We start from the raw sequence: 20,236 nt of genomic DNA on the forward strand, positions 1-20,236 counted from the left end.
CCTCGTCGTCATGTAAACAAACAGTGTCTTGGTGGTCGGCCAGGTGGTCAAGCGTTCTATCTTGTTGCCATGATCTATGTCTTGCTCTGTTTAATGAATGGGAACGTTTGATTTTGTTACCGACTTCTTATATCTGGATTAACAGCGTTTTCGTTTAGAAAACAAGATGTAGCCACGAGGTTTGAGCACATCTGATGGACTATCAAAAAGGAATATGCCGGTTGATAGTTTAAAACGAATTGAGGCAATACGTAATTTGTTACATGTAAGTGTATGATTATGGTAAAACTCCAGCTTATGACATCAAGGAAATAACATAGGAGACTCAGCTACTGTTTTGAATAGACTGCACTATGGATTGTGATTCAGAACATTTCTTTTTTCAACAGTAATAAGTAAGTAGAAACTTAGTTTAGTGGAGGCTGTAGGGATGGGAAAGATTTGGGAATCCTTTATGTTCAATCAAGTAAAACCTTTTAGGATCAGCAGAACTTTAGAAAAACTTCACCCAACGTCTTATATAAGTTTCTTGTTTAATTTAGAGTCCTCTGGTTGTATCCCTACATCTCTCGAGGTACTGTACACAGTTTACGTCATCAATCTGTTTTAAAAAATTATATTTTGTGATCAAGTAACCCCTCACTCATATCTTTTCTCCAGTTTGGGCAAAAATAGCGCCTCTCTCTCTTTCTGTGTAGCTCAGCTATGTTAACTATGGCATCATCTTTGTTGTCCCCCTCTGGACCTTCTCTATTAGGTCTTTGTTCATCTTCAAGTGTGATGAGCAAAGTTGAGAATCATATTCTAGTGTTGGTTGGCCTTACGTGAGCAGCAGCAGCAGCAGCTGGCTGAATATTTCCTTATCCATATACTTGAATGTTATTCTAATATTTGCCAGCAGACACTTGGTCTCCTGAACTGATGTGGCCAACACACAGCTCAGCCACCATGTCAACTACCAAGTTCCTCTCACTCACACATACCTGAAGCTTGTGTCCTGCCAGATAATAATCATGTTAAGGCCTTCTTTCATTTTGTTGGACTGAATTTGTGTTCACACAAACACATAGGGATCACTCAACAAATGAATGTAAATATGGGATCCCTAATAATCGTATGGTTTTCACATAACTGAAAGTAAGGGTTTGCTTTGCTTGTTATGATGAGGAATGTTCCTCATAGCAGTGCAAAAAGTCATTGATTTTTCAAACTTTACCCATATTTCCTTTATGAACTGTGTGCAAATGTCAGTTTTTACATTTTTGGTTTAAGAAAAAAACTTGTTAGGTTTTTAACATTTTGAGAAAATTGCCTAGTTTTTGTTTGAAAGTAATTTGATTCAGTGTATGATATAAACTATAATGGGGAAATGCAACAAAACCTCAGTAATCTTAATCAAATGTAACCAGGCCAGATTTTTAACTAAAAACTAAGATTTGAAATTTGATATTCAAACACCATTTGAGACAGGAGTCTTGCATTAAGAAACTAAATGCTTCTAAATTTTGTTGCAAGTTGTGAGGTGTACCTGCAGATGTTGTAAACTATTGCTGTTGTATAGTGATGCCTTTGCATAAATATTTTTGACTCATTATGATAGATATTGAATATCATTGCATGGCACAGGTATCTATCATTGTTATGTGTATCTACTATATAGTAACAGAAGTGTATTTTTGGTCTTGGTCCCAGTAAGAGAATGTCAAAGTATTGATTGAAGATGTTGACAAAAAACTGATGTAAGACACTGTTTCCTGTAAAGAAGAACTTTACAATTCAATATGCACCAGTGGGAAGACTTGTAACTAATTTGCATCCAGAAAATTTTATGGATAGCATTGTGTGAGCTATGGAGCTTTTCATATGACGGTATGCATTATTTACTCTTTATCTTTACCCATCATTTTCTTCTCTAGAAAGGCTTGATGTTTCAGAGAAGGGTATTTATTTTATAGTATTTTGGCCCTGGAAAATGATGTAAATTATCAAAGATGCTTTTATGAATGAATTATAGATTTTAGAATGGTGTGGCTAAACAGGATAGAACACTTCTTTGATGCTAGAAAAAAGTCCAGAAGAGGCAGCAACTCGATAAGAAGCGTAAGTGTATTGCAAAACAGGAAAGCGTTTCCTCAGGAACAGAGTCATGGAATAATAAAAAAGTTAAGCCAAGAGGAAGTAAATGTGACTACAAATGGAGAATTCAGAATAATGCATGACAAAGGAATGTGGTAAGAGACAGGATCTCATGAGTGTAAAGCTCCCTCCTCTCACACAAAAATAGGTTATAAAGTATTACAGGTCATATTTCTCCAGTTTTTACCTCTTCATGCTTGTATTGCCAAATTTTAATGACAGGGTCTCTTGTATGCAGTGTTCTTCCCTCTGGTGCTAACTTATGGTGCAAGATTTTGAAAAAGGACATTCTTTCAAGTATTTTCCCAATGTACATCATGCTCTTATCTGCTCTGAATTATATTACTCACATTGCCATAAAAGTGAATGGAAATGATGTGTGAGATCTTTGCAATTAATGGTACAGTAATTTGTAATGAAGCTAATGCAGTTTCTCTCATTTTGCAGACTTTGCCTGGAAGCATGCCCAACAAGAAACTGTATTATGGACTCCTGTTTGGTACTGAAGAAGAAAATTCAGTCCATGTGTTATCTTGAATTTTCAGTTGTACACCCTGTAAAAGGCATCAGTGAGCTTTCTCTTTTTCATGAGTGAAGTAGCAAATTGATGTTAAAGTCTTAGTGTTTGTTTCTTCTAAAAACAAAGGACTCAAATTAAAGGTAACCAAGCACTGAAAATATGAAATTTACATTTTTCTTCTCATGTTGTGTTGCAAGATTTATTGAGGACATATTGACAAACAGAAGGAGGAGGAGGAAATGCATCTTTTGGAGTATTATTGTGGGAAGTTTAGCAACAGTTTTTATCGTAACAGCTTTGAGAGATGCCTTGCTGGCATCTAGATTCATCTGTACTGTTGAAGATATAGTCAGCAATCATATTACTAAACTGGTAAGGTAACACGTTTAGCTCTTTTGACAATATCAGTTTTTTTGAGTAAATATATGCCACATTACAGTAGTATAGGTTATTTGGAATCTATGGCTGGATATTTGTAGTTCATTAGAGAAATTTTGTAGAAACTGAGGATGATTTGGATTTTTTAATTGGTTAGTGGCCATCTTACTCTTAACTGTCAAACTTAGATTTTAACTTTATCCACATTTCTCAGAATTGATCGTATACTTTACTCAGCAAAGTTATGATAGCATCCACCTGTGGGTCTCTCACTACTTTCAAGCCTTTTACATGTCTCCAGTTTTGTTTTTAACACTAATATATTCTTATGCTTCTTCACTGGAGTTCTTCATTAGTAGAACAGTTTTTGGATGCTTTAGAGGTACCATAGCTGTGGAAAAACTGATGTAATTATGATCATATGTAAACGTGCTGTAAATTTCAACTTCACACTGTAACTGATGGGACGTGCTCTTGCAGACCAGAATAAATGCTGTGAAGAAAAAGAAGCTCAATTTGCAGTAGGCATTCATCTGCTCAAAATTAAAACATGCTTATTCATTAGAAAAGTGCTTAGTTAAATCGAAATTGCTCAGTCGTAAAATTGCTTACTCAAAAACTTTATAAAAAGTAGGATAGCTGTACTTAACGCTTTCCTATAAATCATTACTCTTTACTAAACTTAGATAGTGTGTATTTTCTTATAATTTGTATATTTCTTTCAAAAGTTGATCTGTTTTTATATCACTGTATGACTATCATTTTACTAGAAGCTTTTCTCTTCATTTTTCTGTGTCAGCCATGGATAGTTTGTAGCCAACCTTCATTTGATTTAATAAAGTTCCTTAGTGTTGAGATGCTTTGCAAGGCATTCAGCAGCTTAATGTGCCTTCTTTTGTTCACATCATTTATAGGGTGCCTCACTCAGATTGGTAGGTCTGGGAATTAAAAAGATTAATTCTCCTATGCCATTTACAGAGTGCCTCTTCCAGCTGTCTAGTGTGAGGGCTGTTGTATCTTTTGCATGCATCACTTATATATTGTCTTAGCCATGTTTGCATAACCAGTACAGTTTCACTGTCCCTGTCTTTGATGAAATATAATGGGGATTAAAGTCCTGTACTGAATGCACACCTTCATCCAAAGAGATATGAATTCATCTAGGCACTATCCCATCTGTTGCCAGACACTTGCCCTCCTGTGCCTTTTATTTGAAACATTTTATGCATAGGTTGAGAAGTTGGGTTTCTTTCTTCTCACTGCTTTGTTGCCATGTGAGTAGTCCAGTTTTCTTGGCTTACTGTTTAGAGCTCAGAAAGGGAGTTTTGATTCTGAGGTTTTGTTGCTTCAATATGTGAGCCAGAAATATATTTCCATCCACTATCCTCAGCTTTGGCCTGCATTTTGTTATACTGATGATTGCGTTTGTTTGGAATGAAGTTATTGGTTGCACGAATGGCAACATTAGTTTTAACATTATGACTTATAAACTGCAGCTGAACTGTTTTTACATAGGACTGTATGATCAATATCAATTCTGATTAAGAAATTTTGCTTTGTGTGATTACTGTCATTTTTTGATTTACTGTTTAATCAAGTTAAGCTGAGTAAATGTATCACTTCATTTTATCTAGTTCTTTTAACTTTGTTTTCAGTCATCAGTCATCAGTAGACTTACTGTTTAATCTAGAGTGATCAGGGTTGAATGAATACATTGCTTCTCTGTACCTGTTTTTCAGTGTGAAGTGACTGACAAGGAGAAGGAGCTTGACCATAGCCACACACCATTCAGACAAGACTTATGTGAAGAGTTGTGTGCTCCTGATGTATCATCAAGGATAACTTGCCATACATTTCACCTTAACAAGCCAACAGTGTTTACACTAGATGGTGAAGGGAAAAAAGTTATCAAATCAGTCATAAAACTAGAGGACCGGGAGGAACCTGTTGTGGAAACATCTACTGAAGAAAATGAAGTAAGGCAATTGTCTATGTATATTAGTCCTGAGCAAAGTTTCCAAGGAATGTTAGCATATAACATCCCATCTGAATTATAGAAAATTACCAGTATAGCAGAAACAGATTACCAATTTGTACAGGGTGACTTTACTCTTATCTTCCTTATAATAGATATAGTTCTGAAAAGTTGACCAATGAGTGAAATTCTGGTATGCTAAGCAAAGCCAATTTTCCCATAAACTCTCATTAAAGATATGGAGAAGTATACCTGTTGATAAAACTTAGTTTCCAAGATGAGAGAATATTAATGATGATACCAAGAAGGCATTAAGATAAAATGATAATAATAATAACAATATCCTCCACAACATATATTCTTAACACAAAGCATCTCTATCACCCTTGCCATACACTTTTTCCAGATCCATAACTCCCATATACAAATTCTGTTTCATGGATATATTTATCATTTATTCTTCAAAGCAAACACCTGATCCACATGGTCTACCACTCTTGCAACAACATTGTTCCTCCCCATCTACTCTAGCCACCTTGCAACATGTCATATTATGCAAGACTTTTACCGCCTTTTCTGTTTTCTTCAAACTACTTACCATGACTCTCTCACTTCACATTCCTCACCTGCTCGAACACCCTACATCTGCCACCCTATCATTAAACACGTTTAACAGTCCCTCAAAGTACTCATTTCATATCTTCTTCATCTCATAACTGCCTCTTACTGCTCCACCATTTGCTCCCACTAACCAGTTTTCTCATGTGTTGTTCTTGTTTTTCTCACACTATTAACCTCCTTCCAAAACATTTTATGCTCCCTGAAGTTTGCTTACACTAGCTTACCTTAACTCTCATTTGCCTTCTTTTCATCCTCTGCACCTTCCTCTCGACCTCTTGGCACTTTCTCTTGAACATTCTCCAATCACTTGCATTCCTTTTCTGTAAGTACCACCCATACACCACTCTTTATTTTCACAAGTAACTTTACTTTGTCATCCCACCATTCACTACCCTTTCTTACCTGTCCACCTTCCACCTTCTGTTTCTCCAAGTATTTCTAAACACACATTCTTTAAAGCATACACCTAAATCACACATCATCTACCACTTCTGTAAAGCATACACCTGAATCACACATCATCTAACACTTCTGAAACCACGTTGTTCCTTCTCAGTCTGATGCTCTGTACATACCTTCACCCTCTCAATTACCACTCTCTCATACATCTTACCAGGTATACTCAACAGACTTTTACCACTGTAGTTTAAACACTCACCTTTGTCCCCCTTGCCTTCATACAGTGGCACTGTACATGAATTCTGCTAATCCTATAAGTTCCAGAAAAGGACTTTAAGGAGTAGTGTGTGAATAATACATATGTTTTCTACCTATATTTTCAAGGGACTATGCCCAAAACCCTAGCCTCTTGTTCTTGATGTGTTATATATTCTTGTAAGTATGTGAATGATAAAAATACTTGCAACAGCCTTTTACATCTTTTCAGTCTTCTCTTTAAGGGTGTCTAGCTAGATCCCTGGTGTTCAAGTTGAAACAGCCCTCATTTCGATAAGGCTTAATCATCTATATGGTTGTATTGAAATTAGCATGCCATATCATGGTAAAGTTTGACAGATGTACAGAATCACTCCTTTGGTTTTCTGTCCTATACTTAACAGCAGCTTTCTTATGATTTTTTTAGTATGCAGACTTATGTTTCTGTATTTGTAGATTTTAAATTTATTTATTGCTTAGTGATCAAGTTTTATTTTTTTCAGGTGTACTGGAATTTGAAGCCTGGCAGCCACCAGTACTTTCCCACCAAGGATGACTTTCTTAGTATGGTAACTGTTTATATTAGCAACTTTGTGGGTGATAATGTTAGTAAGAATATTGTAAATAAACTTTTCAACCAAAGTAATCTGTACCAAACTGACACAGAATCACTTTCAAATCATAAAAAATTTTGGATGTTAATAGAGGATCATGAGTTTTTGACATCCTTTGTCTTTGAAGACTTCAAACTCTTCCCAAGTATTCTAGGAACCTGTGGTACATATTATGCTATGCAGTATCTTGAACCATTAACAAAAAATGCACTGCAGCCATTCAAACTAACCTGGAGGAAAAGGTTATGGAAAGCCATTGATATTGTCAGGTATATAGGGCAATTGGAAACACTTTGGAAAGAGCCTTTACACCTGTGTGATGTGAAGCATGATCACTTTGGATGGAATGATGAAGAGAAGGTGATGTTCCTTGACTTGGATTCTGTTCTTCCAGAAAGTTCTCTTTTAAAGACCATGGAGAACACACCACATTGTTCAGATAATGATGACTGTTCATACTTTGATTGTAAAGGACGCTGCCATCACAGGATATCTAAGTGTGAATTAGAGCGAACTAATACCAATTTGCAGGTTGTCTGTGACAAGATTTTCCTTGGAAATACTGATAGTTTGATATCACTCTATGGTTTACTGGTTTCACGTGAAGCCAACGAGGAGTTAGTTGAGGCTCTAGAGTTATGTAAAACTAACCGAGGAATGACTGTAGATGGCATGTTGGATGTAATAATGAAGGCTTCAAACACTCTTATGTATTAGATATTTTTAGTTAGAATGTAGGGAACAGAGATTATTATTATTATTATTATTATTATTATTATTATTATTATTTTTTTTATTTTTTTTTTCTTGCCGCTGTCTCCCGCGTTTGCTAGGTAGCGCAAGGAAACAGACGAAAGAAATGGCCCAACCCACCCCCATACACATGTATATACATAAGTCCACACACGCAAATATACATACCTACACAGCTTTCCATGGTTTACCCCAGACGCTTCACATGCCCTGATTCAATCCACTGACAGCACGTCAACCCCGGTATACCATATCGATCCAATTCACTCTATTTCTTGCCCTCCTTTCACCCTCCTGCATGTTCAGGCCCCAATCACTCAAAATCTTTTTCACTCCATTTTTCCACCTCCAGTTTGGTCTCTCACTTCTCCTCGTTCCCTCCACCTCCGACACATATATCCTCTTGGTCAATCTTTCCTCACTCATTCTCTCCATGTGCCCAAACCATTTCAAAACACCCTCTTCTGCTCTCTCAACCACGCTCTTTTTATTTCCACACATCTCTCTTACCCTTACATTACTTACTCGATCAAACCACCTCACACCACACATTGTCCTCAAACATCTCATTTCCAGCACATCCACCCTTCTGCGCACAACTCTATCCATAGCCCACGCCTCGCAACCATACAACATTGTTGGAACCACTAATCCTTCAAACATACCCATTTTTGCTTTCCGAGATAATGTTCTCGACTTCCACACATTCTTCAGGGCTCCCAGGATTTTCACCCCCTCCCCCACCCTATGATTCACTTCCACTTCCATGGTTCCATCCGCTGCCAGATCCACTCCCAGATATGTAAAACACTTTACTTCCTCCAGTTTTTCTCCATTCAAACTTACCTCCCAATTGACTTGACCCTCAACCCTACTGTACCTAATAACCTTGCTCTTATTCACATTTACTCTTAACTTTCTTCTTTCACACACTTTACCAAACTCAGTCACCAGCTTCTGCAGTTTCTCACATGAATCAGCCACCAGCGCTGTATCATCAGCGAACGACAACTGACTCACTTCCCAAGCTCTCTCATCCACAACAGACTTCATACTTGCCCCTCTTTCCAAAACTCTTGCATTCACCTCCCTAACAACCCCATCCATAAACAAATTATGATTGTTATTGTTATTCTTATTATCTTAAATCTTCATTTCTCACCTATGAGCAGAGCCTGATGAACATCTTGAGAACAAACCCACATGAAGGCAGGCAGGCATGGAGCTAATTGTAAACAGCTTAAAAGTATTAAAAGGGAAGAGGATTCAGAAGGAAAGTTTACTGATGGACGGTCCATGTCCTATGTGGCACTGTTGTCTTTTTCAGGCATTACCCCAATGCCACACAGGGGAGGTCAACTTCAGTGACTCCAGACTAACCAAGGTGTTAAGTGAATGCCAAATGCCACTCTTGCTATAATTTTCTCATGGAAAAGAGTCCCTCAGAAGGCCAAGGTAGAAGCCACCTTCCTGACACCATGGGCTCTGGTAGATAGACCAGGATGTACAAGCAAGATCTCAGAGAGAGAGAAGTTCCAAGAGGCCTGAGTGAATAAACAGTTGTTCTCTTTAGTCTTATGTGGAATCCTGGAAGTTCAGGAGAGTTTTGATGAGACATAAAGGATGATGTTCGAGAGGGGAAAATCTTCCAGGATCGAATTAAGTTAGGGTAAGTTGTAAATTCATCCCTTTTGTTACTATTTCCACACCCAGTGAAGGGCTCAATATGGACTTTCCTTTCAGCCCTTGTAGTCTTGATCTTCCACCTGTATTTTAAGGAACCACTGGTTCCTTTTTGACCAGTCAATAGGGGTATGAATAGTCGCTGTCTGTCACCCCAAACTGTAATTAACATGCAGAAATATCAACAAGGCTTATTTAGCCAGAGAAAACCATGGTGGTAGGACACAGCATGCTCACTTTTCCCAGTCTCTCACTTTACTATGCAGTGTAAACAGTTGAGATTTTATGTGGATCATATGACAAAAGCAGCCAATGATTGTATCATATGTGCTCATGGCTGAAGACGATGAAGAGAAATGATTAATTTAATGATAGATAGAGACACAATCTTTATGTAGAGATAGTTAAATTAGAGGGACAACCCTGTGCTGGGGTCAGAGGATACCTGGTTTAGCTGGTAGCAGTTCATGAAGATTTAAAGGTCATAGTGTCATACTATGGTTTATGTGTTTATGGGGCATTCTGTTTGAATGGTGGGATATTGCAGTGCTCAGAATACTTTTTGATAATTTGAAATTTGTTAATATTCCACGACAGCATTTCTGTGAGACCTCCATCTCAAAAGGGTTAACAATGTCATTTAGCTAGGAATTTCGAATTCAGGTTAATCTATATCCTTAAAAAGTTATCTCCAAATGTAAGAAGATTTTTGTACATGGACTACCTCTTTTTCCTAAACCAAAAGCTGTAAGAAAATGAGTATCACAAGATGTTGTGGAGCCATACTGGTATGTTGCTTTAATGTGGATTTAGTTCTGAGAATAACTAATTTTTATGAAGTTTTGTGTGCTTTAAGGTTAGATTTTCATTTTATCATTCAGTTTTTAATCATATTTGTACTTAGTTTTTCTATTTTTGCATTCCAAATTATATACATTTTCTTTCCAACCACAAAGGCTGGAATTGTCATTGGGTAAAGTGGCTTACTAGAGAATGTTAACTACTCTCCAAGGATGTAATTACTTTATTTAGATATTTCAACGTGTATCAAGAGGCTTTATCTCTCCCTCTGCCAATGGTGATCTATAAACATTTTAGGGAATATTTATTCTGTTTTCCCCTTGAGGGAGGGCCAAACGTTTCACTGTCATGGTATTTACTTTAAGACAGCCAGCTCTTGGGAGCTTAAACTAAAGTAATACCTCTAGAAGAGGAAGAGTGAACCAAAATTGCTATGTAGAGTAAGTGGGTTAAATTGTGAGGTTAAACTAGAAGAGATGATGAGTTCAACAGCTTTACACTCTACTCCGTCAAGTAAGTATATAGTGCTAGAAACTCCCGATGTAAGGGCATTGCTACATCCATAGATTTATCAGTCCTTAATATAATTTGAGCAACTATCCTTAAGAGAAGAGAAGAATTTACGGTATCTAAACAGGACTTCAAGTTATTTAGAGGCACACTTAACTGTTTGTGTAATGTGAAGTTTTCAAGATATGTTAGATGTTACTGTGATGCCAAATATGTTCATTGTGATAATTGATGGAATTAAAGGTCCATAAAAAGATATAGAAAAGTTATGGAGGGTTTGAGAAAGCTAGGCAGAAAGTGGGATTTGGTGGCATTAAACTTAACCAGGTTCTGTCTTCCCTTTGAGATATCCTGCCCAAGTCTGAGTTTAAAGAAGATTTTGTATCAAGACAAGTTGCAAGCCAAACAAAAAAAGATGGAGCAGATTTGGAGGATATCAGCAAATGAGTATGACTGGTTATCTGAAAATAGGATATCTTGGATCAGAAAGAGGAGGATTGTAGGAGAAAAGCAGAACCTTGAGGGACACTGCTGCTGAGAAGGAAAAGGTGAAAGGTTGATCCATTCATAGCAATGGAGACAGATCAACCAGAGAGGGAGCTTAATTTGAGAGAACAAAGAGAGAGAAGGGAGCTTAGAGATGAGATCCTGATTCCGTGACCTATCAAGAGCTTTCGATGTATCAAGGACAACTACGTGGTATTTCCTAAAATCTTTTAGAGATAATGACTAGACATTAGTAAGATAGGACAGGACACCACCAATAGATCTTGCTTGGCTCAAGTCATACTATTGATTAGAGAGAAGACTTTTTGATTCAAGATGTTTAATGAGGTGGGGGTGATGAGAGATTCAAAGACTGGAAAAAGTAGAAGTGAGAGCAATAAAATGAAATTAGGTTGGGTTAGAATGGTCCCATATAGGATGGGATGTACCAATGCATGTTAATATGAGTAAGAAAATGAATTGTCTTTTAAACAGAAGTTAACTAACAATCTCTGGCACAAGTTTAGAAGCATACTATTTCTGTGCTTGTTCCCAGAGAAAGTTTTTTTTGGACTGTAAAGAAATGGTTAAAGGTAGGGGCATGGATTAGTAAGAAGAGAATCATAGGATAAGGATATGTTTGAGAGTCAACCAAGATGAAGTTAGAGGAGAGAGACAAAAGACATGAGTTGCTCTGGCATTGGGAGAGGCAGCTATTTTACTTTAGCCTTGTTCCTTTTTTTTTTATTGTTTTGTTTATTTTAGCTCAGGTACAAGGTAGTATGTCTATGAATGTAGTGTGGGTCTGTCAGATGGTGGTGATGCAGAAGTTAATGCTTTCAAGGCATTGGACAAGATATGTGATTTTACTTGTGCATTGGCATGAAGTGAAGCAGAGATGTGTGAATGTCCCTGAAGGAAGGATAGTACACCAGAAGTTGTTAAAGGTTCTTTATGCCAAAGACCAGACCCCTACACTTGTTGAAGAATTACATAATAACTGTGCCTGATTTTCTCTATATGTAGTCCTTGGGTGATGGAGATCTTATGGTAGTACATGATAGGTAAAGAGCTAGAATATTTCCAAAGAAAAATGTCTCCATTACCCTCCCCATATTGGCCAACCACTTGCCATCCTCACATCTATTTTACTGAATAGTGTTATATTTGTAAACATATTCATGTTATTCACCACCAATGCTTTGCCTGTGTATGAAATAGGAGTATAATATGAAACTTAGTATAAAATGAGGAAAGAAATAAAACTTTTAATATCGTCCTTGCACATGCTAACCTCACATTCTCCTCTCGTTCATATTTAGCATGAATGGTTTAATAATTCTAAACATATTCATGTTGATCATTACCAACAATGTGCCTCTTCATGAACCAGGAGCACAGTACGAAAACAAGTTAAAAGGAAAGAAAGAGACATTTCCACATTCTTCTCTCTCATTAGGAGCTGTCAGCCATGTCAACCACACCCCACTCTGTCCCTCATTCAGCAGTGAATCAAGCCAACACAAGGTATTTCTCTGACTTTCATAGTACTGGTGCTTTTTCTCCCATAATGTTTTTAACATTATGATGGACTATGTGGACCATATCTTCTACTTAAGGGTTAACATATGGGTTAACAATTAATTTTATTGTCATATTACAAATAATTTCTTTAACTCAGGCTTTTATATGTATAGGTTTTACATATCACTTATGCTTAACATGTAAACAATGATGCATATTTATTACTGTCCGTTTAAGGTTTCTTCTTTAACATATGAAGCTTATGTAATGTAGATATTAATTTATAGTGTGCACATATTTATTTAGACTCAGTCATCTGTTCCAGACACTACTTTGCTCGCATGGGAAATAGTGGATGCAAAAGATGCATGTGGCATAAGAAAGGTGGGAGGTGGGCAGATTAGAAAGGGTAGTGAGTGGTGGGATGAAGAAGGTTGGTAGTGAAAGAGAAAAGAGAGGCTTTTGGATGATACTTATAAGGAAGTAGGGCAAATGACTGAGAGATGTATAAAAAAAAGTGACAGGAGGGAACAGGGAGAAGCAGGAGACAAAATTGAACGTGGAAGGATAGAGCAAAAAAGATTTTGAGTGATTGGGGCCCAAACATACAGGAGGGTGAGAGGCATGCTCCAGCATTAGCTAAATACATGGTTGATGATATTTAGTTCAGCCAAGTCCCAGGTGAAGACTGAGGCTCAAGGAAATGAGATCATGCTGTGAATGTCATTTTGCAGGCTGGCATATACAGAAATCTTATGTGAGAGGGAATGAAGAAAATGACAAGCACAGTCTTTTTCCAGGAATCTGTATTAGAATTGTAAAGAAAGGAAACACTGTATTAGTGAATGTCAAAGTTAATCTGAATATGTGGAAAAAGAAATGTTCACTAAATATTTACAGCATTTATTGAATCCAAATTAGAGTATAGAGCACTGGTTTGGTCATTGTACTGAAGGGAGCATAAAAATCTAGTGGAGAGGTATATTGAAGGGCAACAAACATTGTCCCTGAAGTAAAAAGCTGAGCTGCAGGGAGAGGTATGTTGGCATAGGTTTGCCCATGTTTAAGGGGGGAAAAGAATAGAAGGGAGAAGACTTTTTTTTGAGATTGATGGGGTAAAACAGGAAGTTGAATAAAGGATAGATTATGAAAGATGGGTTTAAAACATGCAATTGAGTAAAGGATGAACTAGGAAAGATAAGATATTTCTATTACAGTAGCACAGTGGATGAGTTGAACAAGCGGAGTGAAGTAGTGAATGCTTAGAACAAGGAAATTCAATAAATTGTATGATATAAAATGAGATTAAGAAATGGGGCTCCTTTATTTTTCAAACATGTATTCTGGGCTCAGCATTTTGTAATGTTTCTTCAGTTTTAGAGAATGTAGAGTTTTATGTCCCAGTAGAATTTGTCCTCATTGTTGTATTGCATTTCCTCATGTATTAGTAATTAGTTATTGAATATAAGAATGAGGTAGAGGGGTTAAATATCATGATAAATCTCCCAATTTATATGCATAGTTTTGTTTCCCATGTTAGTGTAAATATGAAATATGAATATTTTTGAAATTGTCATGGCATCAGAGACCAAAGATGTGAATAATGTGATGATTAAATGTATTTGACTGAAAAATGTGCAATTTTTACCTTGTTTACAGGTACAGCACTGCTGTCACCCACCAGATCCCTGGCCTCAGCACTGCTGTCCCTCATACCAGACCTGGACCAAAATACTATTGCGTCTCACCCCACAACTGTCTATCATGTTTGTACATAATAATTCAAATGCCAGTTAATGACATAGTAGGTTGCATTTCAGTACATAATTGTACCTAGATTTCTGCTAGATATGAAAGACCCTGACCACAGCACTGCTGCTGTCTCTCCAGACCCTGGCCATAGCAATGTTGTGTCTCATCACCTAGGATGTTATGTCGTGTGCCGAGTTCACTACCCACTCCTAGATATAGTCATCCCTAGACCATTACGGTTCGGTCTTTGATTACTGTGCTACGACCTTTTAGCAGTATGCTACTACCTTTGAGCATAACTGTACTATCTTTGGGTGTACGTACTTTACACTGTATGATATAATCATCCTACGGAGCAGTTTCACGTATAATTTAGTAATAACAAGTCTATACTGTAGCTTAACCAGTCTACCCCTGTGGTTTAACTCTGCAACTCATTAGTTTCAGTTGTCTAAATTGTTTAACTTGTTCAAATTAAGTAGATTACATTCTGTAGTTTAACTAGCCTAGACAATATTTAAGTAGTGTACGCTGTTTAGTTTAGCCTTATCGCCCATGAGCAAAATTTCGACACCTGTACAACGTCGGCAGTGTTGGGGAACGAATTTTGTCGTTTGCTTGGTGGGGTTTCTAGTATAGTCAAATTTTTGGTTATGCCCAATGTGTTACTTATGTTGGTGGTGAGTGGATATCAAATACAGCGAACTGGGTGAGATTTGGAAAGAGATATATGTAAGAGTTGCGACTTTGCATTGTTGAATTTAACCATGTCATTGGTTAAATTATAAGGTCCTTCGCAGGTACAAACTAAGAAATGTGATCATTACTAGAAAAAGTACGGTTTGGAATCAATAGGGTAAGGAAAATTGATTTAAGTATGAATGATTAAATGATCAGCGTACAAGTGAATAAGGTAAGCCATTGAAAAAAGATTATTTATGGGGAAAAGAAAGAGAGCACTTGTTAGGAGGAACAGTGAGGGGATCCGATCTGGGTAGGATATGTCACACCGCCAGTGACGTAGGATGGACAAACTAGAAAGTAAAGCTGTGGATTTGGAGAATGGAGAGAAAAGGCATAAGTAGGAAGTTCAGAAAGGAAACGCTTGATATGTCTCGTCTGATGCTTAAAAAGATGTCGAAGGCCATTACAAAAATTGTTCTAGAATCCATGAGAGAGAGGGACCAGGGATGAGTCATGTTCTAGAGATGATTGGTGTATAGATACCAAGGAATGCGAACAAGATGGTAGAAGAGGATGTATCCATTACTACAAGTGCACTCGCACTGATTTAGCCTTGAATAACTGCTTACGTCTGGCTTGCTAAAACTTTTCATCCTTTTTGAGTACTTGTATTATATCACCTCTCCACCTTCTCCATATTAAGCTAAATATGTTTGTGTCTGGTAAACTATTCTCACAAGACAGATATACATGGGTAATGGAGGCCTTACCTTGAGCTTGGGAAAGCTTAGGCTCCAATGTGACCCTCTCAACTACCTATCACCCTCCCTGCCTCCTTTCATTATCCGATCTCCCTTGTCAAGGGTCAAGTTCCTTGGTCAGACCCCGGAATCTTTCAGAGGAAGCTTGCCATTGCCTTACCTGTTACTATCAGTTTCTCGCCTTTAGCTGTTGCACCTATATATCATAGGGGTCAGGAGCGTTATAAGTTATTTCGTAAAAGTACTGTAATTGAAACGAAAAAAGTGAAATCAGAGTGGATGCAAAACAGATAAGTACATATTTCGTCTAGTTATTTAGATGAAGAAAGTGGTGAGCGTTCAATATTCATAACGTGAAAGTCTTGCCTAACGTTGCTGGACACCATGATGTCACACTGAGTTACCAGTCGCATATTTTGTGATTTTATGATCGTTTAATATATATTTTCTTCCCTTTTAATTGCATATCTTAAAAATTCATTTTTAAAATGCAATTACACAAAATGACCCATGTCAGCCACACCTCATATCGAAACATTAGACTGGGACCCGGCTGATGGCAACATCAGGCCCGCCATAAGTCAATCAGCAGAGCATTCACTGGTGTGACCCACCATACATTCTTCAAGACGTTCCAGTCGTAAAATCACTTGTTCCATGTATTCTTATTAATGCCAAAATGAAAACCATAGAGCGTTACACTTATTACAAAAACTGAACATTCTGTATGGTAACAAAAGCTAACAATGGGAAGTGCATGGACCTCCGGATGTTATTTCTACATCTTTGAACTTTAACGTTTCCGAGAAGCCTCGCAATGGCCAAACCATACCAATGTTTTGTACAATCACATGTTTACCAAATGGCGTCCTAACTTCGTCTCTTCGATGTAAATCAACTGACATATTTCTCTGTTGTGTCTCCCCTGATGATGTGATTATTACACGAAAGTGCACTTGGGAACTTATCGTGTTTCATTTTCCCCGTGAACTCATAGGAATATATATATATATATATATATATATATATATATATATATATATATATATATATATATATATATATATATATATGTATGTATTATGGGCATTTCTAAAATGTTCTTAAATTTTCTATTTAATTTGATAACGGGAAATAAATCAACAAATACCGGAGTTATTAGATTCAAGGAGGAAAAAACTAAGGGTGTCCTAATTTAACTGGGAGATAACCTAAGACCATAATAAAGCCCTACCTAAAGGCGACGAATGATCCCTACTCTGGACTCAATGTACTTATCATGGAGGTCAGAAAAGGTCACCGAACACTTGATAGTCAAGCTTGGGTCCAGGATTTCAACATATTCGAAAACATTTTAGGGACTTCTAGAACCAGCCAGGATTCAACCTACAGTATCCTAGGTCATTAGTTGGTGTGTTTCTGCCATCTATATTTCCAAATTAAGCATTTGTTACGTGAGTACATCATTAGTAACTATTTACGCTTTGCAAATGCTCATGGCGATAATAAATTGTTACGTAAATACAGATTTGTGTGAGACTCCAGGAAATACGGGTTACACTATCAGAGGTCGCTGGAATATACAGATTCCAATGTATGTGAGGCCGATGGGATGTGCAGAACTTACTGCATCATACGTCGCGCAGGAATCACATTTCGCTCTTGGTTATCGCCGTGACGTACACTTCTCTGTATCAGAGTTCATTGGAATATACACATTTCACCATCAGAGTTCACAGGAATATGCACATTATTGACAAGAAAAATACCGTAATGGATACAGAATGTTATGCGGCTGCTTTCTAATTGTTATGGTTTCATGATTTTTTTTATTTACTGCATTTCCCCGTTATGGAAATGACGCAGAAACGGGTTGCCTTACTTATGTGTCATATGTCAAGAGATGAAAGTCGTGGTACATGCGGGTAAACCCTGTGTACCCAAATCCTAAGCTACAGATTGATTACATTGCCATGTTTGGTGGTATTTAGCCTGTGCTTCATGTAAACGGACTCCAGTCCACTGAGGAACATCATGTATTGTAAGGCAACATTTTAATACCTAAATGGGTTACATCCACAATGTGCAGCTAATGATTAATGTTGTACTTGAGGGAATAGATAGATTAATACGTAGAATACGGGTCATTCAATTTATACTCTCATTGATCAATGATAATGAAAAAATAGAAGCAAAAGATACATAATTTAAACTATAGCAATGCCAAGGTAATGGTGGGAGCACCGTCGCTCTCTAATAGCATTGCAAGACCATACGTAAACACACCAGAGGTCACTTTGTTTTTTACTCCCTAACCTGTTGTTTGGTTTCTCTGAAAAAAAAATAAGAACAAAATAATGGTAGTGATACTCTCAAACGATGGACACTAACCTGAGGGAGGGTTTACTTAGCACAATTCTATTTCCTTGGTTTATGCTGCAGTGTTGTGTAACTAGTTATTGTGCCCAGTATTACAACTGAAATTGTGTGCGTATATTTTGATTTTGCCTTGATTAAAGAAATGAATTGCTTACTTCCAAGGATGCATATATTTGGTTCCCTAGGTAAAAAAAGCCACTCATATATATATATACATATATATATGTTTGAATATATGAGTTTGAATGGAGAAAAACTGGAGGAAGTGAAGTGTTTTAGATATCTGGGAGTGGATCTGGCAGCGGATGGAACCATGGAAGCGGAAGTGGATCATAGGGTGGGGGAGGGGGCGAAAATTCTGGGGGCCTTGAAGAATGTGTGGAAGTCGAGAACATTATCTCGGAAAGCAAAAATGGGTATGTTTGAAGGAATAGTGGTTCCAACAATGTTGTATGGTTGCGAGGCGTGGGCTATGGATAGAGTTGTGCGCAGGAGGATGGATGTGCTGGAAATGAGATGTTTGAGGACAATGTGTGGTGTGAGGTGGTTTGATCGAGTGAGTAACGTAAGGGTAAGAGAGATGTGTGGAAATAAAAAGAGCGTGGTTGAGAGAGCAGAAGAGGGTGTTTTGAAGTGGTTTGGGCACATGGAGAGAATGAGTGAGGAAAGATTGACCAAGAGGATATATGTGTCGGAGGTGGAGGGAACGAGAAGAGGGAGACCAAATTGGAGGTGGAAAGATGGAGTGAAAAAGATTTTGTGTGATCGGGGCCTGAACATGCAGGAGGGTGAAAGGAGGGCAAGGAATAGAGTGAATTGGAGCGATGTGGTATACCGGGGTCGACGTGCTGTCAGTGGATTGAATCAAGGCTTGTGAAGCGTCTGGGGTAAATCATGGAAAGTTGTGTAGGTATGTATATTTGCGTGTGTGGACGTATGTATATACATGTGTATGGGGGGGGGGGGTTGGGCCATTTCTTTCATCTGTTTCCTTGCGCTACCTCGCAAACGCGGGAGACAGCGACAAAGTATAATAAAAAAAATAAAATAAAGATATATATATATATATATATATATATATATATATATATATATATATATATATATATATATATATATATATATATATATCGAACTGCCATTATTCTCCTAATATTTTTAAGGTATCACAGACTTACGCCTGAGCGACCTGGGTTGAGGGAGTGATGCTCTACAATTCCCTCTGCCACCTGATGTGGTGGTTAGGTTGACAGTGGTAACCATACACAGTAATACCCAGCCACCAGCAGCTGAGTTACCTAACTGATGAAGACGAACGCTACCACTCAACCCTCGTCCCAGCTGACCAAGGCCATTCAACCCTCATGCCAGTTAACCCAGGCCACATCTTTCGTCCCAGCTCACCCAGTAAGCACAACCATCATCCCAGCTCACCCAAGGATCACAAACAAGTAATCGGAAGCAACACATTCGAGAACTGTGCAATGAAATAATAATAAAAAAATGAGAGATATCTTAATGTAAGTTAACTTGGTATTCACGTTATTGATCATGATAGAGTCTGCACAATAAATATTTGTAGATATAAAGATATGAATTTTTTTCCAGGTTCATATTCCTTGATGTCATAGTAACTTGGTTAGCTTAGCATCTACTTGCTTGAAGGTAAAAACATAGGCTGATTATTTGATCAACTGTTTACTTACTTAGAACTTCGGATAGCCTCATCACACGATGCAATCCAACTGATCAACCAGATAAGTTCCACAGGGGAATTTTACCTTTTTTAAGAAAACAACATTACTAAGGTCACGTCTTTCCTCGTGTGAAAACTGTATAACACTATACACTTCTATCATGTTATTCATACTTCAGTATATATATATATATATATATATATATATATATATATATATATATATATATATATATATATATATACTCAAGTAAAACTTCAGAGAGGTTTAAGTCTGCACATAAATCATGTGAAAAGGTTTCTAATAGT

At 37.4% G+C, this 20,236-nt stretch overlaps 1 protein-coding gene across 8 annotated transcripts; it reads left to right on the forward strand.

Moving 5' to 3' along the window:
- Nucleotides 1-5: 5 nt before the first annotated feature.
- On the forward strand, nt 6-19,804 carry aln (divergent protein kinase domain 1C). Of its 8 annotated transcripts, none has more exons than XR_011716385.1 (7): nt 7-395; nt 2,584-3,028; nt 4,774-5,010; nt 6,788-9,320; nt 12,591-12,658; nt 14,315-14,421; nt 19,404-19,804. XR_011716385.1 is itself a non-coding variant. In XM_071691073.1 (7 exons), exons 2-7 carry the CDS (start codon nt 2,816-2,818, stop codon nt 19,427-19,429), a joined length of 726 nt encoding a protein of 241 aa, XP_071547174.1. In that variant the 5' UTR covers nt 7-395; nt 2,584-2,815; the 3' UTR covers nt 19,430-19,804. The 8 variants fall into 8 exon arrangements, 4 of the variants coding, with proteins under 4 accessions (XP_071547173.1, XP_071547174.1, XP_071547175.1 ...); XM_071691073.1 differs by having other exon boundaries at nt 6,788-6,853; nt 19,395-19,804; XM_071691074.1 differs by having other exon boundaries at nt 6,788-6,853.
- The last annotated feature ends 432 nt before the right edge of the window (nt 19,805-20,236 follow it).

This window comes from Panulirus ornatus, chromosome 50, assembly GCF_036320965.1.
Source record: "Panulirus ornatus isolate Po-2019 chromosome 50, ASM3632096v1, whole genome shotgun sequence".
NCBI classification, from domain to species: Eukaryota; Metazoa; Arthropoda; class Malacostraca; order Decapoda; family Palinuridae; genus Panulirus; species Panulirus ornatus.